The sequence below is a fragment of the Puntigrus tetrazona genome, chromosome 16 (genome assembly GCF_018831695.1).
Source record: "Puntigrus tetrazona isolate hp1 chromosome 16, ASM1883169v1, whole genome shotgun sequence".
NCBI classification, from domain to species: domain Eukaryota; kingdom Metazoa; phylum Chordata; class Actinopteri; order Cypriniformes; family Cyprinidae; genus Puntigrus; species Puntigrus tetrazona.
Window position 1 is genome coordinate 1,504,018 of NC_056714.1, and position 19,073 is coordinate 1,523,090.

Below are 19,073 nucleotides of genomic sequence, written 5' to 3' on the forward strand. Positions count from 1 at the left end.
AAAACTGTAATAATATTAAGTAAATAAACTGATACAAATATGTGGGTTAAAAATTTGTTAATTCTATATGGAAAAAAATACTAAAATCTACCAAATACGACATTACCTTTTCTTTTTACATTAACCTTTTCAATTAAAATATGCAATGATGTAACCTATATTGCAGGTGATGTGACTGGCCACCATTTCTCTAAAGTGTTCCATTATCTTTTTTCCCCTAGTTAACTCCCAAACGGTTCTCATGTAGCTTCTATGCAGTTTGTCAGTTAATGCGATCTTATTAAAAATTAATAAACACTGCATGATTAATCATTAAAAACGAAAAATGCTGCGTAAAGTCTGTAGTTGGAACCACTGGACTAGCAGTAGATAATAACATAATTTCCCCACAGAGCGAAAGAAAGAGAACAATGGCGCTTGGGCAGCGAACAGTGAGGCAGTGACAGACTAGCTTTCTGAACAATATGAGCTTTTGAATATGGACGCAGAAGCCTGTAGTCTCTCTGGAGCCAGTGCCAGCTGGTGTTAGCTTCAGCAACCTTAAACATGCAGCAGAAACACCACTGTGTCATCTGCTTACTCACTCCAGAACACACATGCAGACAAAAACATAGCTATTATTGTTACTCCATGCATGGTTATTACGATAAAATCCTGGTTAATTCATTTTTTTTGAAAGCGGCCTAATTTAGCAATCCACTATTACTATTAATGATATAGTGATGTGGAAGAACTTCTTTACCTACGGCTGTCGACAACTACACTTCCCTCATCTCACACCATTCACCAACTCAAATAATGGCCGTTAATGATAATAGGGAAATAATAGACTTCTGCATGCTAATTTCAGTTTGCCCCCAAAGTAATAAATACATCTATATCTAGTTTCCTTGCTACTAACTGTCTTAAACAAAACAAGATTATATCTTTGATTTGCCACATCATCAAACCTCGTGGCTAGTATTTATTTTATCAACTCGGTACATTGTGAACCCAATTTGATTTCCTGATAGATTCATAGCTTGTTTGTCCTCTACTCTGGAAAGTTGCGTAAGACAATCCAGTCAGATCAAACACAATAAGACAATGAATGGTAAGCCAATAGATATACAGGCAAAAGTGAATAAATAAATAAACGTTCTTACCAAATACCTCATCTTGTGAGTCTGTGGGGACGGGTTCAGATACAGTTGATGCCCCCTTCAAAAACACAAAGTTTTACATTTATAATCAAATAATGCTTGAATAAAACACAAATTGCATTGCATGAAATAATCAATGCTTCATATTTTAAATAATGTTGTATTAACAAAACCTAAATATTCAAGCACTGTACATGTGTACATGTGTGTTTCGTAAATGAAATGAGGCCAAATCTTATTTATAAAAATTAGTGGCATGTTCCAGTGGTATAATGCAATAAGGTTATGGCCAATTTACACTTTTGTGTCACTTGAAAAAAATAAATAATAAAATCTATAAATAAAAATGTATTATGCTAGTGTAGCTCTTTCTGCAAAGGAGACTCAAAAGGTGTTTGACTACTTTACCTTGTAATCAATCAATCGTTTTTATTTATATAGCGCTTTTAATAACACAGGTTGCATCAAAGCACAAAGTAATGTGAAACTAAGTAAAAAAAAACACTTGAATTTATTTTGATGTGTGTAATAAACAGCCACATGGAAGAGAATGAATATTAAGAAGTGACAATTAAATCAAAATAAATTCAGCTTTGTAGATCTGGCCCCAGTATGACTGCTTACATATGCTATCTAGCAATAACTGGTGCCCCCTAGGGTAGTGGTTGTGTACTCATATATATCTGCAACTTGTTTGATGCTTGACGTTTTTAGATCTTGTAAAGATTTTACATTTAAAAATGTGCATAAAAATGTACACATGTTAGAAAAATCCTTAAAATGTGGCTGAAAAAATTTATTCTTCTGGGAATTTAATTGCAATACCTCTTATTAATAGTGTAAAATATTGCTTAATGCTATTGTTACGCATTTTAAACACTAAACATAACAACAAACATTATGGGCACCCCCATAAACAATCGCTTTGAGCACTGGACCAACTACCTTTGTAGGCGCTTCAAATGAACAGAACACAAAATGTTTCAGATGCCATTTATGCATCTTTTGCATATGATCACTCGAGACGGTTTACACAAAACCCAAGACCATACACGGCATCACGTTATTGACAGAATGTGTGATAAACAGGTGAGGGCAAGCAACAGTTCTGAAATCTTTAAATGTAAATGCAACATTTCTCCATCCTGTGATAAAAAGGCAGTGATTATCTCACTGTAACAGGACATTTACTACCAAGTAGTTTCCGTAATCCATTATTATCATGGAGAGTGCAGCATGTAGCTTCTGTTGCACTGGGATCTAACATAACACTCACTGTGGGATAGCAGCTCACACATACTGTAGCACCTTAGAAAGACTATTTAAGGATATGACTTGATTTTAGGATTTACATCTACTGATCTCTTGCCTTAATGGATATATTCCGAAACGGCATTAATGATGTAAATGGTTGTCCTCCGATTAGCTGCTTTTTTGTTTGTTAAATGTTATAGGACATGGATATTTGAAACAGCATTTATGATATTTCACCAAGACAAGCGCGAGACCAGTCTGTGCATCCATTTTTTTTCCTTTCATCATGTTGTTGTAATGCACTGGGAAGCCAGATCGCGTATCCATCCACAGTAACATACATCAGCTGAACCCTGCCTGTTTATGTGTTGTTTTCAACAAACTATTAGGCAGAGCCTAAGAGGAGGTATGGTTTTTGTGTTTTGTTTTACAGAGGACCATTGGAATATGCATGAATTTATCATTTTTAATAGTTTTTAGTATTAAAATCTTTTGGGAGTCATAGGGTTGCTCAGGATAAAAAATTTTTTTAAACTTTGTAAAACAGTATATTCCTTAAACACGGCACATCCTGGACCGCAGGATACAAACCATAATTCCAAACGCTGCACCCCTAATATATACATATAGACGCAGACAAATACACATACCTTAGGAACAGTATGTGGCTCACGTTTCCCAAGATGCTGCCCCATGCTCCTGAGACAAAAAATATACATATAATCAAAACTGATATTTGGTATTATATAACAGTATAAAATAACATACTAACACTACAAAATGTTGCATATTAATTCAGATTAAGTAAACCCACTTTGTTAAACAATTTTAATAGCTTGCACCAAGGCTTAAATTTAGCCAGTTAAGTTAAACTAAATATTTTTTCTTGGAATAATGCACTATGGGACGGTCTTATACCATAACGCCACCCTCCTATACAGGCATCTAGTTCAGTTTTCTCTGTTCCTGGGTCTCTCTGTATTTTGCCACATTCGTGTTTGACAAGAGCTCTCTATGTACAGCATGTGTGTACTCAGATATAGCTTCCCCAGATGTAGCTTCCACTTCATAGTTGAAACAACAGTGCCCTCTTGGAAATCCATACTCTTCTATCCTTTTGCTTTAAAATAGCCTATTTGTTTCATATCTTCAGATGGCTCCTTAGCCTCCAAGAACTATGACATTAGATGAATCAAGGATCAAGTGCTCCTATCAAGTGCTTTATTTTTAGAAAGTAATGTTTTGGAATGACATAAGGGTAAGTATATTATGACAACATTTTAATTTTTAGCCCCTTCCATGGGTCCCTCACCCCCCTGCACCTAGCATTATTAAACGCTAGTATTAAATGTTTGACAAAAATACAAAATGTGACAAAAAAACCAAAAAGGACAAAAAAAAATTACGTAAAGGACCCCAATACGTTGTCCTCATTCAGTAATCAAACTAAATATAATTTTAAATATCTATAATAATAATAATAATAATAATAATAATTATAATAACAATGATAACAATAAAAGTAAAGCTTAAAAAGTCTTAAAGGAGTACTCCTATATCATCAATATCAGAACTGGAAATGTTCCCCATTTGTAATGTCGCTCCGCATGTCTCTGCATGTTCTAGACAGACAGCATTTCTCCCACAAGGTGGGAATGGCAGAGGAAAAAACCTACTATAAAATTTTCAAGATACTGCTGTTTTAAGAGTTTTTAAGGTGAGAATGTATCAAATACATCTAAAACGCTTAAAACTGTTTCAAGACATCCAAGTTTGTCATGACAAACGTTTCTCATATTGTTGCTATTAAACAATTTTATAAAAAAATATATATATTTTTTTTACTAATAATTCAGCTGCTTTCCATCTGCCCATTAGAAAGTCTCACCCACTAAAACACTAGGCCTACAGCATAAAAACATGAGAAAAAGTGTGTTTGTTGAGTTTCTTTTCTCACTGAATCTATACTCCAGAGGAAGTCGTTCTGTCATCCCCCTGCCATTTTTAAAAGGCGTGTGTGAAACCGACCATCCACAGGAACCAAGAATTCATCAAAAACATTTGACAGGAGCCTCTCCGTTGTTCCAAATAAGCCCATGGTTACATAAGGCACATGATGCAAATATGCAAACACCATTCATTTCATTTTTTCAGGAATCTCTAATTACGGTCTCGTCACAGTTGTTGCGGTCTGCAAAGACGATACAGTCACGATGAAGACACTGAAGTAAAAATGTACAATTTACACATTCTTGTTCCTTAACGTTTAGTGAGCAAAACTGCTTTAAGTTCTACTTTAAGGATCAACTTATAATCAAGTATAGTAAACATGCAGGATTTTTTTAGTGTTCGTTTACTTTCTATTTTTTAAGGGGGCAAGAAAGTTTACAAGAGCACCACTTTTTACATGATCTTATTTTGGTGTTGATTATCGCTGATGGGTCAAGATTTAAACAGACATATTGTGAAAATAGGCAAAAAGCAGTGCCACAAAAATTTTGTTGGTTTGAACTGGCCTTTCCGTCTTAACTTTAACCCACAGTCCCTTGCAATTGATCGGAAGCCCAAATACTTAATACTTTAACCAGCTGGAAAAAAAAGATGCTAACATTTCAGCGAGTTACAATTACTGTGCATGTCGTGTTTATAACAAATGGCATAGCAATCAGCAAATATTTGAAGTTAAGCATCATTATTATTTAACAGAGCTAAACTCGGAAGCTGCTTTTTAGCTAAAGCTGCGTGGCGTCAGCCATCATACCTAACTTCCGGTGCCTGCAACACTTCTTCAGAGTGTGGCTTTCCTGTGGGAACCTATAGTTTATCACTGATGATTGTGTAATGCCATGCGTGTAAACTTTCGACGTGACGGCGGTTCAGAGAAATGAAGCCGTTTCTGTATTTCTTCGGAAGCTTGTGGCGGACATCCGTCAGAAGAGGGCGAGATTTCACTAAAACGGTCGTCAGGTGAGATACCCTCTATCGTAATCGAGTTATTTTGAATCTGCTCGTGAGACACCGCCTTTGGTTTCCCAACACATTTATCTCTCTCGACGAAAATACGACTGCATGTCGCCCACATTCGTTTCCATCCGAACGAGAGAAGCAAAACGCGGAAACCGATACTTTACGGTGCTGTTTTTACCTGAAAAACTGAAAATCCTCGGTAGCTTTAAGCTTTTACGCCTTCGAATTGTGCACCTAATGTTAACACTTCGAGGGAATTCTCGAGTTAAAAAAAAAAAAAAATCATATAGCGCGTCTTCCTGTTAGTGAGCTTAATCTGTAATGTGTCAAACACAAAGTAAATCACTAAAAAGGAAAAAAAGAGTACGGTCTAAACGTAAAGCACAATAGTATTGCAACCGCTGGACGGTTATCTCCTCACATCTGCTCGCGCTTAAGTTTGGTGTCGCGTATGCAAATAAAACTGACATTTTATTTCGCTACAAGTCGGGGGCCTCTGGCTACACGGAAAACACAAATACTCATGTCAACGCGAACGTCATCCCGAATTGTACCGAAAACCTCGCAATCTGGTTTTAACGAGAAACAGTGACAGAAAGAGCAGCGGCTAGCATGCGTGAATTACGTCCGTCACATCTGGCACTGAAGTTGAAAAGGTAGCCGCAGTATACAACCGAAACGCGACAGGTTACATAATAAGTAAGTAAGTCCAGACGTGAGAGAAACTGAACCGCTGACTATATCTGTTGAGCTAGAAAACAAACTGAACAGAAACAGAGCGCGTTTTGCGCAAGGGCGACGACGCTATAGAAGATGTCGTGATTTGACTAACAGGCACGCAAACGCACACACATAGACGTACTTGTTTTCCCAAACGCGTCCACGCGATATGTAGATGACTAGTTTCAGCTTCTCGCCTCAGCAGTGCATCAGAAAATCCACATCTGGCCGAAATGTAATTTTGTAGGCTTTGTTTTTCTGTTTCGGCTGCATGTGGTTTGGATGGAGGATCCACTAACGCAGCTACTTCCTGCTTTTAGGTAGTGCTGTGTTATTCAGTGGGGTGGGGCTATGAACACGTTTACGTCTAGCTCCCTAAATGACTTATAATGTCCAATTATAGAGGTTTGTAGAAAAAAGACTGCATCTATAGGTAGAAAAAAACTAACTGAAAACACTTAGTGGTTTACAACCTAACAGCATATATATATATATATATATATATATATATATATATATATATATATATATATATATATATATATATATATATATAACCCAGAACTATGGTTGGTAGGTCACTTGTATTGGAAATCTCTTCCTCTTTCAATTAGGAATGCTCTGGTTGTTTTAAGACATTCAAGAAGTTAAAAAAAAATCTTGTTAAATTTAAAGTTGAAGTTAATTTGGGGAAATCTAAAAATCTTAGTAGTTTCTTTTAGGGGTGCACGGTTGGTGTAGGATAATAACACATACAGTCTGTACAGTATAAAAACCATTACACCTGTGAAGGTGTAACACAACGTGTGTGTGTGTGTGTGTGTGTGTGTGTGTGAGTGAGAGAGAGAGAGAGAGAGTTACAATAAATTTGTAAAACTAGACAGCAATATCCAAAATTTATATCAATATACACATATATATATATATATATTGTAACACACAGCATATTGTAATTGTAATTTTAGAATACATGCCGTTCAGTGAAAGAGGGGCAGCAGTGAAACTGTTTCTGGTGGAATTTTCCACCTGTAAAGTTTTAAAAGATCCAGTCCTGTGTTTACATGCAAAACGTTCCTTTGTATTAGCTCAGTTGGCCTGAATAATGTGTAATTTGAGCTAAAGCCCATTTGCTTCCACCATTGTTGTCAGATAGCATTTCTTGAAATGTAATTTTGTCTCTTGATCCTACCTAAGTAGCTACCTAGGAGCTGTACTTGCATGTCTAAAAAGAGCTGCCCTTGGGAGGAATTTCGGAGGAAATTCCTTATGATCGGAATTCGTTCAGCAAAGCGAGCATAGGAAATAGGGATCAACCAGGTAGCAGAATCTCTTCTTACACCAGGGGTGACTTTTAAAGGCCATTTCATACACTAGCGCCGACCCTGGAGAGGTGACAGCAGCAGGTTTACTTTTTTTTTATCCATTAGGCAAAGACGAAGTGCTGCCTGTGGCCATCTTTTCATATGGTCTCGGCGCACAAATTTCCCCTTCAGATGGCACGGCCCACATGTGCTGTAGTTGCAGACTGCCTCCCTATACCACCTCTGATTCAGAAACAGAAGTGCAAAGGCATACATCTACCTCAGGAGGCAGATGGACTAGATGCTGACTGTATTAACTAAATAATGCATTGTGTAGCAAAAACTTAAGTTGTTTTTTTAGGTTTTAGTTTAAAGTGAGCATTGTGCCACTTTTTGTAAGTTACCGTTTATGTTCTTGTTATACTGTTTTTCTAAATATTTTATTATATAAACATTTTCTATATCTTATAAATGTTCTTGAGAATTATACCATTTGATTTAATTGGGAAGCGTATGGTGTCAGTGTAAGGAGGAAATGTTAGTTATCAGTTAGATCCGCTTCAATTCGCTTTTAGCAAAGGAAGGGGAACATGCTATTAATAGCTTGATGCATTTGGTCTTAAATCATGCACATGCATGTGTGCTTTTTGTGTTTTAATATGAAAAATCCAGCAGTTATACAGTGGTATCACTCCATTTTATCAAACAGAGCTCAGAGAGTTTAGGTATAATAGTTTGTCCAAAGAAAAAAATTGTATTAGTGTCCCACAGGGCTGTGTTAATTTATACGCTGTACACTAATAAGTGCTCAAGTAGGCATCCACAGAACCTTGTTCTGAAGAACTACTAAGATTTTTTTAAAAAGCTAATATTAGTAGTAAACACCAACAAGGTATTGGTGATCATGCCTGTATTTGTTCATAACAACAATACTGGGCATAACATAACTGGGCAATTTCCTGATAGTTGGAAAGAAGTTTTATGAAAGCATATTTTCAAATCTGAGGATTCAGAGGATATGAATAATTACAGACCAATAAGTCATCTCCCGGTCCTCTCTAAAGTCAGTTCCTCATAGTATTGATGTAGTTATCTATGTTTATCTAAGTTATCTACATGGTTGTCTATGTATCTGGTAGGAATTGTGTAGAAATTAAAGAAAAGTTAAGAAAAAAAAAATGAAAAAGTGTCTGACTGGTTTGGTGCTTGCTTTTTAAGTCCACATGCTTTTCAATAAGTTATCGACAACAGAATCACTAAACATTAGAATCAGAGATGCGATTATAGAACAAGTATCAGAAGAAAAATAACTGTCTTTCTTCACTATGTGAAATGTGTGTTCAAATGTTTAAATTGTCCTGCTCCTATGCCCTGTATGTAAATTGTTTGAGTGACTGCAGGGAAATGGTAGACCCATTAAAGCGGCTTCTAGTGGAAACTTTAAAGTTATTTATAGTAAAACATAATTTGGTCAAACTGTTCTCTCCGTCAAAGGAGCAAGATTTTGGAATTTACTGCAAGCACTATTGTACATGCATGGGATGACTGTTTCAATTTCATCAGTGTTAACTAAATTTGTCTCTAACAAATATTTCGGTGCAATTATACAAAGGTTTAGGTTTGTGAAAGACCTCACCGGAGATTGTATGATCTATATAGTGGTTTTATGGAGTTGACAGGAAAATTAGGAAAATCAGTCTATATTAGATGCTTTGTCCACTTGGTACAGTAATTTTTCTGAAAATCCAAATCATTATAGTATAGTATTCCCTGGTGTAAGCAGAACAGGTTTAAAAATTATTTCATACCTGTGTCAATCAGATTGTTGAATACTGATCAGGTATAGTATCTTTTGAAAGCTTACAATCTACATTTTCGAAATAAATGCATACATTTTCATAACCACAAGAGATTTAAATGTCCTATCATACCATGGACATTCTCACACAACACAGAGGGTTTCAACATACCATTTAACACTGAGGCCTGTTTTGAAACTGTAATTAAAAAGATATGTTATTCATTTGAAAGTGGCTGCTATAATTGGAGCTGACCACTAGATGTCACAGATAGGGTCTGTCTTTGAGGCTTTAAAGTATTGAATCTTTTTTGGTAAAATGAAAAGCCTCAAAAGCTTCACAAGGCTTCTTCTGCCCATCTCTGGCATATGGTGTCCAAAGTCAGTCCTGGAGGGCTGGCATCCTGCAGAGTTTAGCTCCAACTTGCCTAAACACATCTGTATGTTTCTAGTATGTGTAAGATTTTGATTAGCTTCTTCATGTGTGTTTAATTAGAGTTTGAGCTACAACCTACAACCGTGGTTCTCAACAGTTCCCCTTTAATTATATATTTTTTCACGTGTACTTAATCAAATACACACAAATAATGTAATCAGCTTATCTCCCAGACCCAGACCAAAAATTGGTGTGTCAAACAAAGGAGAAGTGTAAAAATGTGTAGTGTTGGGGATGCCCCGGGAACAAACTTGGTGGACCAATAGAGTGGGGGAACTATGACATCACTCTGTAGGCCAATCGGGTGTTTGATTATCTACAATTTGATTCAGTCCGTCTTGCATTTAATATATTTAAGTGAAAATAATTGTGATTTTCATTTACACTCCATTACACAGACCTCTGAATACATGTGTAAAAAAAAGTCTGCTGTGAAGATGAACATTTTTGCATTGTGCAATTACAACAAACAGATTTTAATCAGATTGATTCACTTTTTTTGCACTTGTTTCATTGACAAGGAGTTGTCCATACACTTGGCAGTAATATGCATGACTCGTTTTCACACACGATGAACTGTTGCTCCATTTGCCCAAACTAAAGATATTCAGTAGGATCGAACACTACACCATCAGGGAATGCACCAGTCCAGGGGGCATTAGGATGGTGCCCCATCCTACATTAAACCACAAGGTGAGTAGTTGACATCTGTCAGCTTGCTGTAGTCAGCTGTTACCTGTGACTCCATTTCACTACCTCTTCACTATCTGGTGGCTGTTATCCTTGGTTTGCGAAGCTACTGCCATGCCAGGACAAGAGATTTGGTCACATGTTGCCTCCTCAATTTTCTGAGCCATATGTACTGTTATGTTTTGACTTTCAGCTGTTATGTTCATGGTGGTAACAAGTGGCATGTCTGAATTCTACACATGCTTCCTGAACATGCAAGAATATATATATGTATATATATTATATATATATGCTTTGTGCACTGGTGCACAGTCACGTTGGAAGAGGAAGGGGCCAGCTCCACAGTGTTCCCAAGTTGGGAGCATGGTATTGTCCAAAATGTCTTGGTATGCTGAAGCATTCAGAGTTTCTTTCACTGGAACTAAGGGGCCAACCCCAGGTCCTGAAAAACAACCCCACATTATAATCCCCCCCTCCACCAAACTTTACACTTGGCACAGTGCAGTCAGAGAAGTACCGTTCTCCTGGCAGGAAATTGGAGCAAGGAAATTTCACAACTGGATTTGTTGCACAGGTGGCATCCTATCGCAGTGAGGACTGGAATTCACTGAGCTCCTGAGAGCAATCCATTCTTTCTCAAATGTTTGTAAAAACAGTCTTCATGCCTACATAATTGATTTTATACACTTCTAGCTATGGAACTGATTGGAATACTTGATTTTGATTATTTGGATGGGTGAGTGAATACTTTTGGCAATGTAGTGTATGCCTCCAAGATGCTTCAAGAGTCCTACCTGTTAAACTACCTGAAAAACTATACGTAAGTGCAATAGCTACTCTAAACACAAAGGACAAAAATACTCCAAATGTTAATTTAATTTAGTTCATAGAAGTTAATACAGAAAAACCTTCTCTTTTTTTTTTTTTACAGTGTCCTTATTTAACAGCATTTGCATTTGTGTCTTCTGTAATATATATATTTTTTCTTTTTGTTTTCCGTTATGAACAAGTTTCAAAATATACCCTTTGAATTATTATTTATGAACATTTTTTTTTCATGTAACACATTAAACCAACTTCTAAATTCAGGAGCTGAACTTACCTCACTCCTCCTTGTGCAGTACAATTTGGTACTGGTTTTGTGATGACCATGATATTGATGGATTCTGGTTATGCATCCTATAGACAAATAAGAGTAATCTTGCAAGAAATACATTCAAAACTGTAACTGCAATCACATTAAACGCCTATTCTCTCTAACCTAGAATTTTAAATGTGCCGTATATTCTTATCTGTGAGGAACACTCACTAAACTATTGTTTAATTTTACTACACCCACCCTTGTTCACAGTACATCAAATTTACAAGTAATGAAATTAACACAAGTTAACTGTTATTTCAACAAAAATTTTTACTGTGTACCATAGGCTTTACTTAATAGGGATTTGCTAGGCCAATTTAACATTGTAGAGTAAAATGCAAAACCCCATTCAATTTTATCTTTCTGGATACCATAGCTGGAGGCAGAGCAAAATTCAAACAATAGCACAAAGGACATTAAGACCGTGATGTTGTCAGGTACGAATAATATCCTGTTAAATATCACCAGAGAAAAGTGATGAGGGTGACATATTAAATCTAAGTTATTAATGTTTTTCGGAGTCTTGAGTTTTCATGGATTTTTTTGGCAGTCATGCTAACTCGTGTTTCTCAAGGCAAGCATGTGGAAGACATGAAGTTGGGTTTGGGTTTGTCAAAAGTACCATCTCTTTGTTTTTGCAGGAAATGCTGGTTTTGTCACTTTTTTAAATTTCAATACTGAAGCCTGTAGTTCTGACAACTACAGTGTTTGTTAGGGTAGTCTTGTAGGTCACTGCAAGCCAGTGATGTGAAACATCAGAATTCTCTGATTATTTCCTTTCAGAATCTATTACTAAATAATATAAAATTCACAACCTGCATTTTTGATGCAATTAAAATTACTGGTGTTACTGTTTTTGTGTTTGGTAGGACACAGACTTTGAGTATTCCAAAAGAGACATGGCTAATAATGTAATTGGAATTTACATCATCAGACCTGAAGATGCAGAAGACTGTGACCCCACCAATGGATGTTGGACTAATTGTTGAGGGAGTGAAAGTCCTTCAGAATCTTGGCGATGTCACCAAGGGGGGGAAGCTGTGACATTTTTAATTTCTTTTGGTTTTAAAATTAGGGGCCCGTTTTAAAGGATTAGTTCACTTTCAAATGAAAATTTCCTGATGGATGACATGGGGGTGAGTAAACTATCAGGAAATTTCCATTTGAAAGTGAACTAATCCTTTAGTCAAGTCAAGTGGCTTTTTATTGTAATTTCAAATACATATAGCTGTGCAGTACATAGTGAAATGTTTCTCCAGGACCTGGTGCTGCATAGACTCACATCACAACAAAAACTCATATAATGAGCTAAGACAATAGTGTCTTAGCCACAAGAAGTCCGAAGTGTGCAGACTAGTGCAAACAGCAAAGAAGTAAAGTGCAAAACCCAGTGTGCAAACAGTGCAAGGACAAAAACAGTGCAAAAGAACAGAAAACACAAGACAACAATAAATAATACAGTAAATATGAAGTGCAAAATATGCGTCTGGAAAAAGGTCCATTTCAGGTGTGACTGTTGAGGAGTCTGATGGCTTGTGGAAAGAATCTGTTCTGCAGCCCGAATGCTCCGGTACCTCTTACCAGATGGCAGGAGGGTGAAGAGTGTGTGGGGCTGTGTGTTATTTTGTGTGCTTTGTGGATGCAGCGTATGGTGTAAATGTCCGTAATAGAGGGCAGAGAGACACCAATGATATTTTCAGCTGTCCTCACTATCCTCTGAAGGGTCTTGCGATCCGACACGGTGCAGTTCCCAAACCAGGCAGTGATGCAGCGGCACAGGACGCTCTCAATGGTCCCTCTATAAAACATAGTCAGGATGGGTGGAGGGAGATGAGCTTTCTTCAGCCTCCTCAGGAAGTAGAGGTGCTGCTGGGCTTTCTTGGTGATGAAGCTAGTGTTGAGTGACCAGGTGAGGTCAACAATCATCTCTTTGGTCTTGTTGATGGTCCTGCTGCACCTCATCTCTGTAAGCTGACTCGTCGTTCTTGCTGATGAGACCCACCACGGTCGAATCATCAGCGAACTTGATTATGTGATTGGAGCTGTGCATCCCTGCATAGTCGTGAGTCAGCAAAGTGAGCAGCAGTTGGACTGAGTACACAGCCCTGAGGAGCTCCAGTGTTCAGTGTGGTGGTGCTGGAGATCCTGTTCCCAATCCGGACTGACTGAGGTCTGCTTGTCAGAAAATCCAGGATCCAGTTACAGAAAGAGGTGTTCAGGCCCAGCAGGCTCAGCTTCTCTATAAGCTGCTGAGGGATGATAGTGTTGAATGCTGAACTGAAGTCAATGAACAGCTTCCAGGTGTGAAAGGGCAAGATGGAGGGTTGTGGTAAAGGCATCGTCTGTAGAGAGGTTTGGACGATACGCAAACTGTAATGGGTCAAGTGAGGGTGGTAGCTGTGACTTGATGTGCCTCATGACAAGCCTCTCGAAGCATTTCATCACATTTGGTATGAGTGTGGTGTGATAATCATTGAGGCAGGAAACCACAAACCCGGACCAGAAAGGGGAGCGCGTGCGGCTTCGCCCCTTACCAGGAGCCTTCACCCTGGAACACTACCTGACCTACACTCCCCTTGCAGCACGACGAGGACACCAGCTCCCCCGTTGATTTTGGACACTTTTCCCCCTGGACACTTTATTTTTGTATATATTTTGTTAATAAAAAGCCTCTCCGAGGCCTGACACCACGCCCACTGTGTCTGTCGTAGGCTCCTCAACTGGCTCAAAACAGTTCTTCCATGCCAGTCAGAACATCAAACAGGATCTCCCCACTTCCTACTCACTCAGTGATGCACACACTGAGAAACCTGATTAAAGTGCTTTAGTAATTGGAGATTGTATTGTATGGAATGTGAAAATTGAGAAACCAGCCACCATAATCCAATGTTTACTATGAGCCAGAGTGCCTGACATCTTAGCAAATTTAAAAGTGCTGCTTAATGGTAAATGTAAATTCAGTAAGATTTCAAATTTAAAGAGGTGTGTGAATTTGCCAGTACGATGTCAGACACTGTAATATGCTTTTGTCCCCTCCCTGCTGACAAGATACACTGCACTGTCATCACTCAGTGGCTGGATGTCGTGCTCGCAAAATAAGTAGTGAAGTAGTGCTCGCAAAATAACATAGGTTTCATAGACAATTGCACAAGTTTTTGGGACAGACCTGACCTGTTGAAAAGATCATCACTCCTGGGGTGGTGTTGTTCTTCTATCTAGAAATATGCCTCTGGAACAGATACCTAGATCAAAGGCAGATACCACATTATTCTCACTCATGTGCTGTGCTGCTGATAAACATGATATTGTCCATTTCTACTTTAATACAAACATGTATTTTTTGATAGACATATCAACAATGTCATAGTGTTTAGAAATATGCATGCATAATTTAAATACATAATCACAGATTAAAAAATAAAATGCAGCATCGTGGTTGTCTGAACCAATGAGCATAAGGAGGAAAACAAAACTAGAGGTGTTCTGTATAGCCTGGCGGGAATGTACGATGTCCTACAGAAAAGCATTAAAAAGTGCAATATCTGATAACTTTTCATCTCTTTTAGAAGAAAACAAACACAAACTCCCCATATTTATTCAATACAGTTAAACACAATACTAAATTAATGAAAAATATGACTTTGTGAACTACTTTACTTCCAAGATTTATTGAACTACTTTACTTACGATCAGAAATAAAATTGTAACCATGCAGCTGTCAGCTCCAGAATCACATCAGATAGTGCACTATAACTCCCCTGAGGAAAAAGAAAAGGTAGTACTCTCACAATGATATCTCTGCATAGAGAAAATGACATCTGTGAGGATTTCCAGTCAGGATTTATACTGTATCATATGTGACGAGCGTCCCGAGAGGAAATCAGCGTCGCCGTGGCAACCAACGCAGTAGACCTGGCCGCACTCATCACCAGAGATCGGTCACACCTGCAGCTCATCAAGTGAGGGCTATAAAGCCCCACATGGAGGAACAGCGAGTTGAGTTATGACTCAATGGCAAACATACTAATGTTGTCTCTCTTTTCCCCTCTAAGACAGCAGCGTATGACCGACCTCTGCACCAGAGCACCCACGGACCCACTGCACCACAGAGACTGGAAGAAAGAGCACTTTGAATCACCGGAGCACAGAGCCTTCACCTCTTCACCACTCTTTTGTATTGTCACTAAAATAAATCCACGCTCCGGGGTCTTTATTTTGAGCTCTCCTTGTCGTGTGATTCTTCACCCCATTACACATAGTACTGAGTCTGCTTTCATTAGAGTTACAAATGACCTGCTTCTGTCATATGATCGTGGTTGTATCTCTTTATTAGTGCTATTGGATCTACATTCTACACTATCAACCACAAGATTCCCTTGAATAGACTAGAAAACTTTGTTGGCATTAGTGGAAATGCCTTAGCAAGGTTAAAAGCGTACTTATCTGAGCACCTGCATTTCATTGATCACTAGTGGACTATGGAGTACCCCAAGGCTCAGTACTTGGGCTGTTACTTTTCAAGCTTTACATGTTACCCTTGGGTGATATTATCAGTTCTATATTTCTTTGTGGCTGTTGAAACACACCAAATTGAGAAACTAACGGAATGCATCGTCGATATAAAAAATTGGATGACTGATCTAAAAACCCCACATGTAATAATCTAGAACTCTGTCTAACACTTCATGTCTTCATCAATTTGTAACTTGTGTACTGTTTGATAGCAATCTTTCCTTTGAAAGACGTGTTTTTAGCATCTGTAAAACTGTATTGTTCCATCTCAAAAACATATTTAAATTGCGACCTATGCTCTCAACATCAAATACAGAAATGTTAATTCATGTAATTATGACCTTGACGTTAGATTATTGTAATGCTTTATTGGGTGGTTGCTTTGCATGCTTGTAAAACAAACTACAGCTGGTCTAAAATGTATCAACTAGTGTCCTTACTAGAACCAGGAAGTGTAAAGTATGACCACTGCACTGGCTCTCTATCAAACATTGGATATATTTCTGTTAATTATTTATAAAGCCCTGAATGGCTTAGCTTCTCAGTACTTGGGTGAGATGTTTTCACATTATAGTCCTGCACGTCTGCTGCTTTCTCAAAACTCTGGCCATTTGATGATACCTACAATATCAAAATCGACTGCTGGCGGCTAATCCTTCTCCTATTTAGCACCCAAACTCTGGAACAATCTACCTAACATTGTTTGGGAAGCAGACACACTCTGTCAGTGTAAATCTAGATTAAAGACACATCTCTTCAACCTGGCTTACACAAGCATACTAATGTACTTCTATTAATTAAATCCATTAAAGGATTGTTAAGCTGCATTATTTAGATCAACAAGAAACGGGAACACTGCCCATAACACATGATGTCCAGGCAAACCATCACAAAGAAAGAAACTTGGTCTCTGGTGATGCCCATGAGTCACAGACAAAAGAATTATGTTTGAACATACAAGGAATTTGTTTTAGTGTCACAAGCCTCCAGTACACTGAGACAACAATCAACTATTTTTTCTCACCAAAACATTAAAAAGGAACATTTCATTTATGATTATATTTATTTGTCCAATAACAGGCGAGCCTCTGAAAACAGGGGTACTGTGATTCATATTCTAATTCACCAGCCCTCTCACCAGCCCAAAACTACATCTCCCAGCAGCCTGTCTAGTACACACCTGCACCCTGTTCCCATTCAGCACACCTGTCACTGATTCCTTGCCCGTTCACCCAGTCACCAGATTACTATGGACACCTGATTCCACTTACCTGCATTATATCAGCTGTCTCAAGGTTGCATGCCTTACTTCAAGCTCTATTTGCTTCTCTGGATTCTCTTGTCTCTATGTCCCACTGCTGCCTGCAGCACCTTCCTAAAAAGGAGGGAAACGATAAGGACTGTTACTTCCTAAGTCTGACGAGCTGCTAAGCTATCTGAACTGCTCTTCTTGTACAACACTGTGTATAGAAATGGTTTTAATCCCCATTTTATGTTATGTTTGTTCCACCCCTCGAAAAAGTTACCTGAAGTGTAATCAATCATGTTGATCATGGGTTCTTTTTATTTATACTGTGGTGACATACAGAGCCAAAATTATGTAATGGGGGTTATATGGGGTGTAGAACAATTTCAGTAACAGTAAATGATTGACTAAGAAACTGAATTTTGTTCATACATTATTTTTTTTGTTGTGAAAAATGTTGACGTTTGTATCAAAACTAAACATTCTTTCTCCTAAATAATGGACACACATAAGAACCACAGATTTTCTCAAATACTGTATGAAAACAAATATCAATAAAGAGAAACCTTTTTTAATGCTGCCTATGTATTATTAAGAGATTAATGCATGGTACAGTTCAGTAAAAATATCTTTGCTGAACTGTACCATAACATTTATAAAAATTAAAAAAGCAGTGAGTGAATTGACGAGGTTAGTGACCCTTTATATTTTCTCAAAGAGCAGACTTCACCCTACATGAGTTATGTACAACCTAAAAAATTTGTCAACTACAAGTATGTATACGTACTGTATCATTACGGTTTAAGAGAGCTGAAAGTAAACAGGCAGACGTTTATGGGAAGTTTGAGATCAAAAAATGCTGACACGTCTGTAAACCGATGCTGACTGCTTCACACTTTCACATGTTCAACACTAATATATAGCCTGCTAATAATAAATGTATTGTGAGAAGTCTGGGTAAATACGTGGAAATTGATTGTGACAAAAATACAGATAAAGGTACAAATGTAGTAGTGTGGTGTATGATAGGAATTATTCGAAGCGAAGGTGATCATTAAACTGGCTCTGATTATTGGCAAATAAGGCAGAAACTTGATAACCCCAATTCCACCCCCAAACCAAAGCCTTTTATTATTCCCTTAAGGATCTATTAGTCAGTTAAAGTAAACCAAAGCAGGTCGTACATCAAGCAGCGGATATTAAGAACAACATTATCTGCATTATGTGTGCAATAAAGCTGTCCATTTGCTGAACAAATTTACTAAAGATTATTACTTAAAATCCCATATATATCAATATGCTGAGCTGTCACACAGTTGCTCTTCTTACACCAGTCAGGTGACTGCAGTTTTTCATATAGTTTAATTATTCTACTGAACAAAGTGAAAATGTTATACCACAATTTGTTGTTAAATATCTTTTTTTTTTGTATGATAAAATAATAAACATTTTATATAAAAATGTCTCAGGTTAGCCTATCTATAATGAAATCTTTGAAATGCAAATTTAATGAATGGGTTTTATTGGAAATGTACATATCACAATGCTTGGAAGAACCATAACATGGTTTGAGCCAGCACGCTGTCTCTCATCTACTTTTAAATGTGTTTGGTCAGGATTTCCCTTCACTGTCTTTCTCTCGGGCGCGCGCACACACACACACACACACACACACACACACACACACACACACACACACACACACCATGTGGCGCGTCCTGCTGTAGTCTTTACTGTAGCAGCTGTGGCGGGCGGAGTCACTCGTGTGGTAAATCTGATTGGTCAAGCGGCTGTCAGTCAGAAAAATCCACGACTGCTATTGGTTGAAAGTCTGATTAGGGTCAGTATCTCATGAAGGCTGTGGAG

At 37.8% G+C, this 19,073-nt stretch overlaps 1 protein-coding gene and 1 long non-coding RNA gene across 3 annotated transcripts in view; one reads left to right on the forward strand and one right to left on the reverse strand.

Annotated features, from left to right (window-relative positions):
• The window catches only part of LOC122359849 (myelin basic protein-like), a 13,849-nt gene extending 7,432 nt beyond the window's left edge, over positions 1-6,417 (reverse strand). Inside the window, exons 1-3 of one of the 2 annotated variants that reach the window (XM_043260038.1) lie at positions 6,226-6,417; positions 3,047-3,095; positions 1,146-1,200 (exon numbers count right to left, since the gene is read on the reverse strand). In XM_043260038.1, coding sequence (XP_043115973.1) covers positions 1,146-1,200; positions 3,047-3,091 — 100 coding nt within the window. In that variant the 5' untranslated portion in view covers positions 3,092-3,095; positions 6,226-6,417. Of the gene's footprint in view, positions 1-1,145; positions 1,201-3,046; positions 3,096-5,157; positions 5,295-6,225 lie in introns of those variants that run through there. The other variant, XM_043260039.1, reaches the window with a different exon arrangement.
• LOC122359851 lies at positions 5,227-15,668 on the forward strand. Its single transcript, XR_006252730.1, has 2 exons — positions 5,227-5,363; positions 15,502-15,668. It is a non-coding gene; the product is annotated as an uncharacterized LOC122359851 (long non-coding RNA).
• The last annotated feature ends 3,405 nt before the right edge of the window (positions 15,669-19,073 follow it).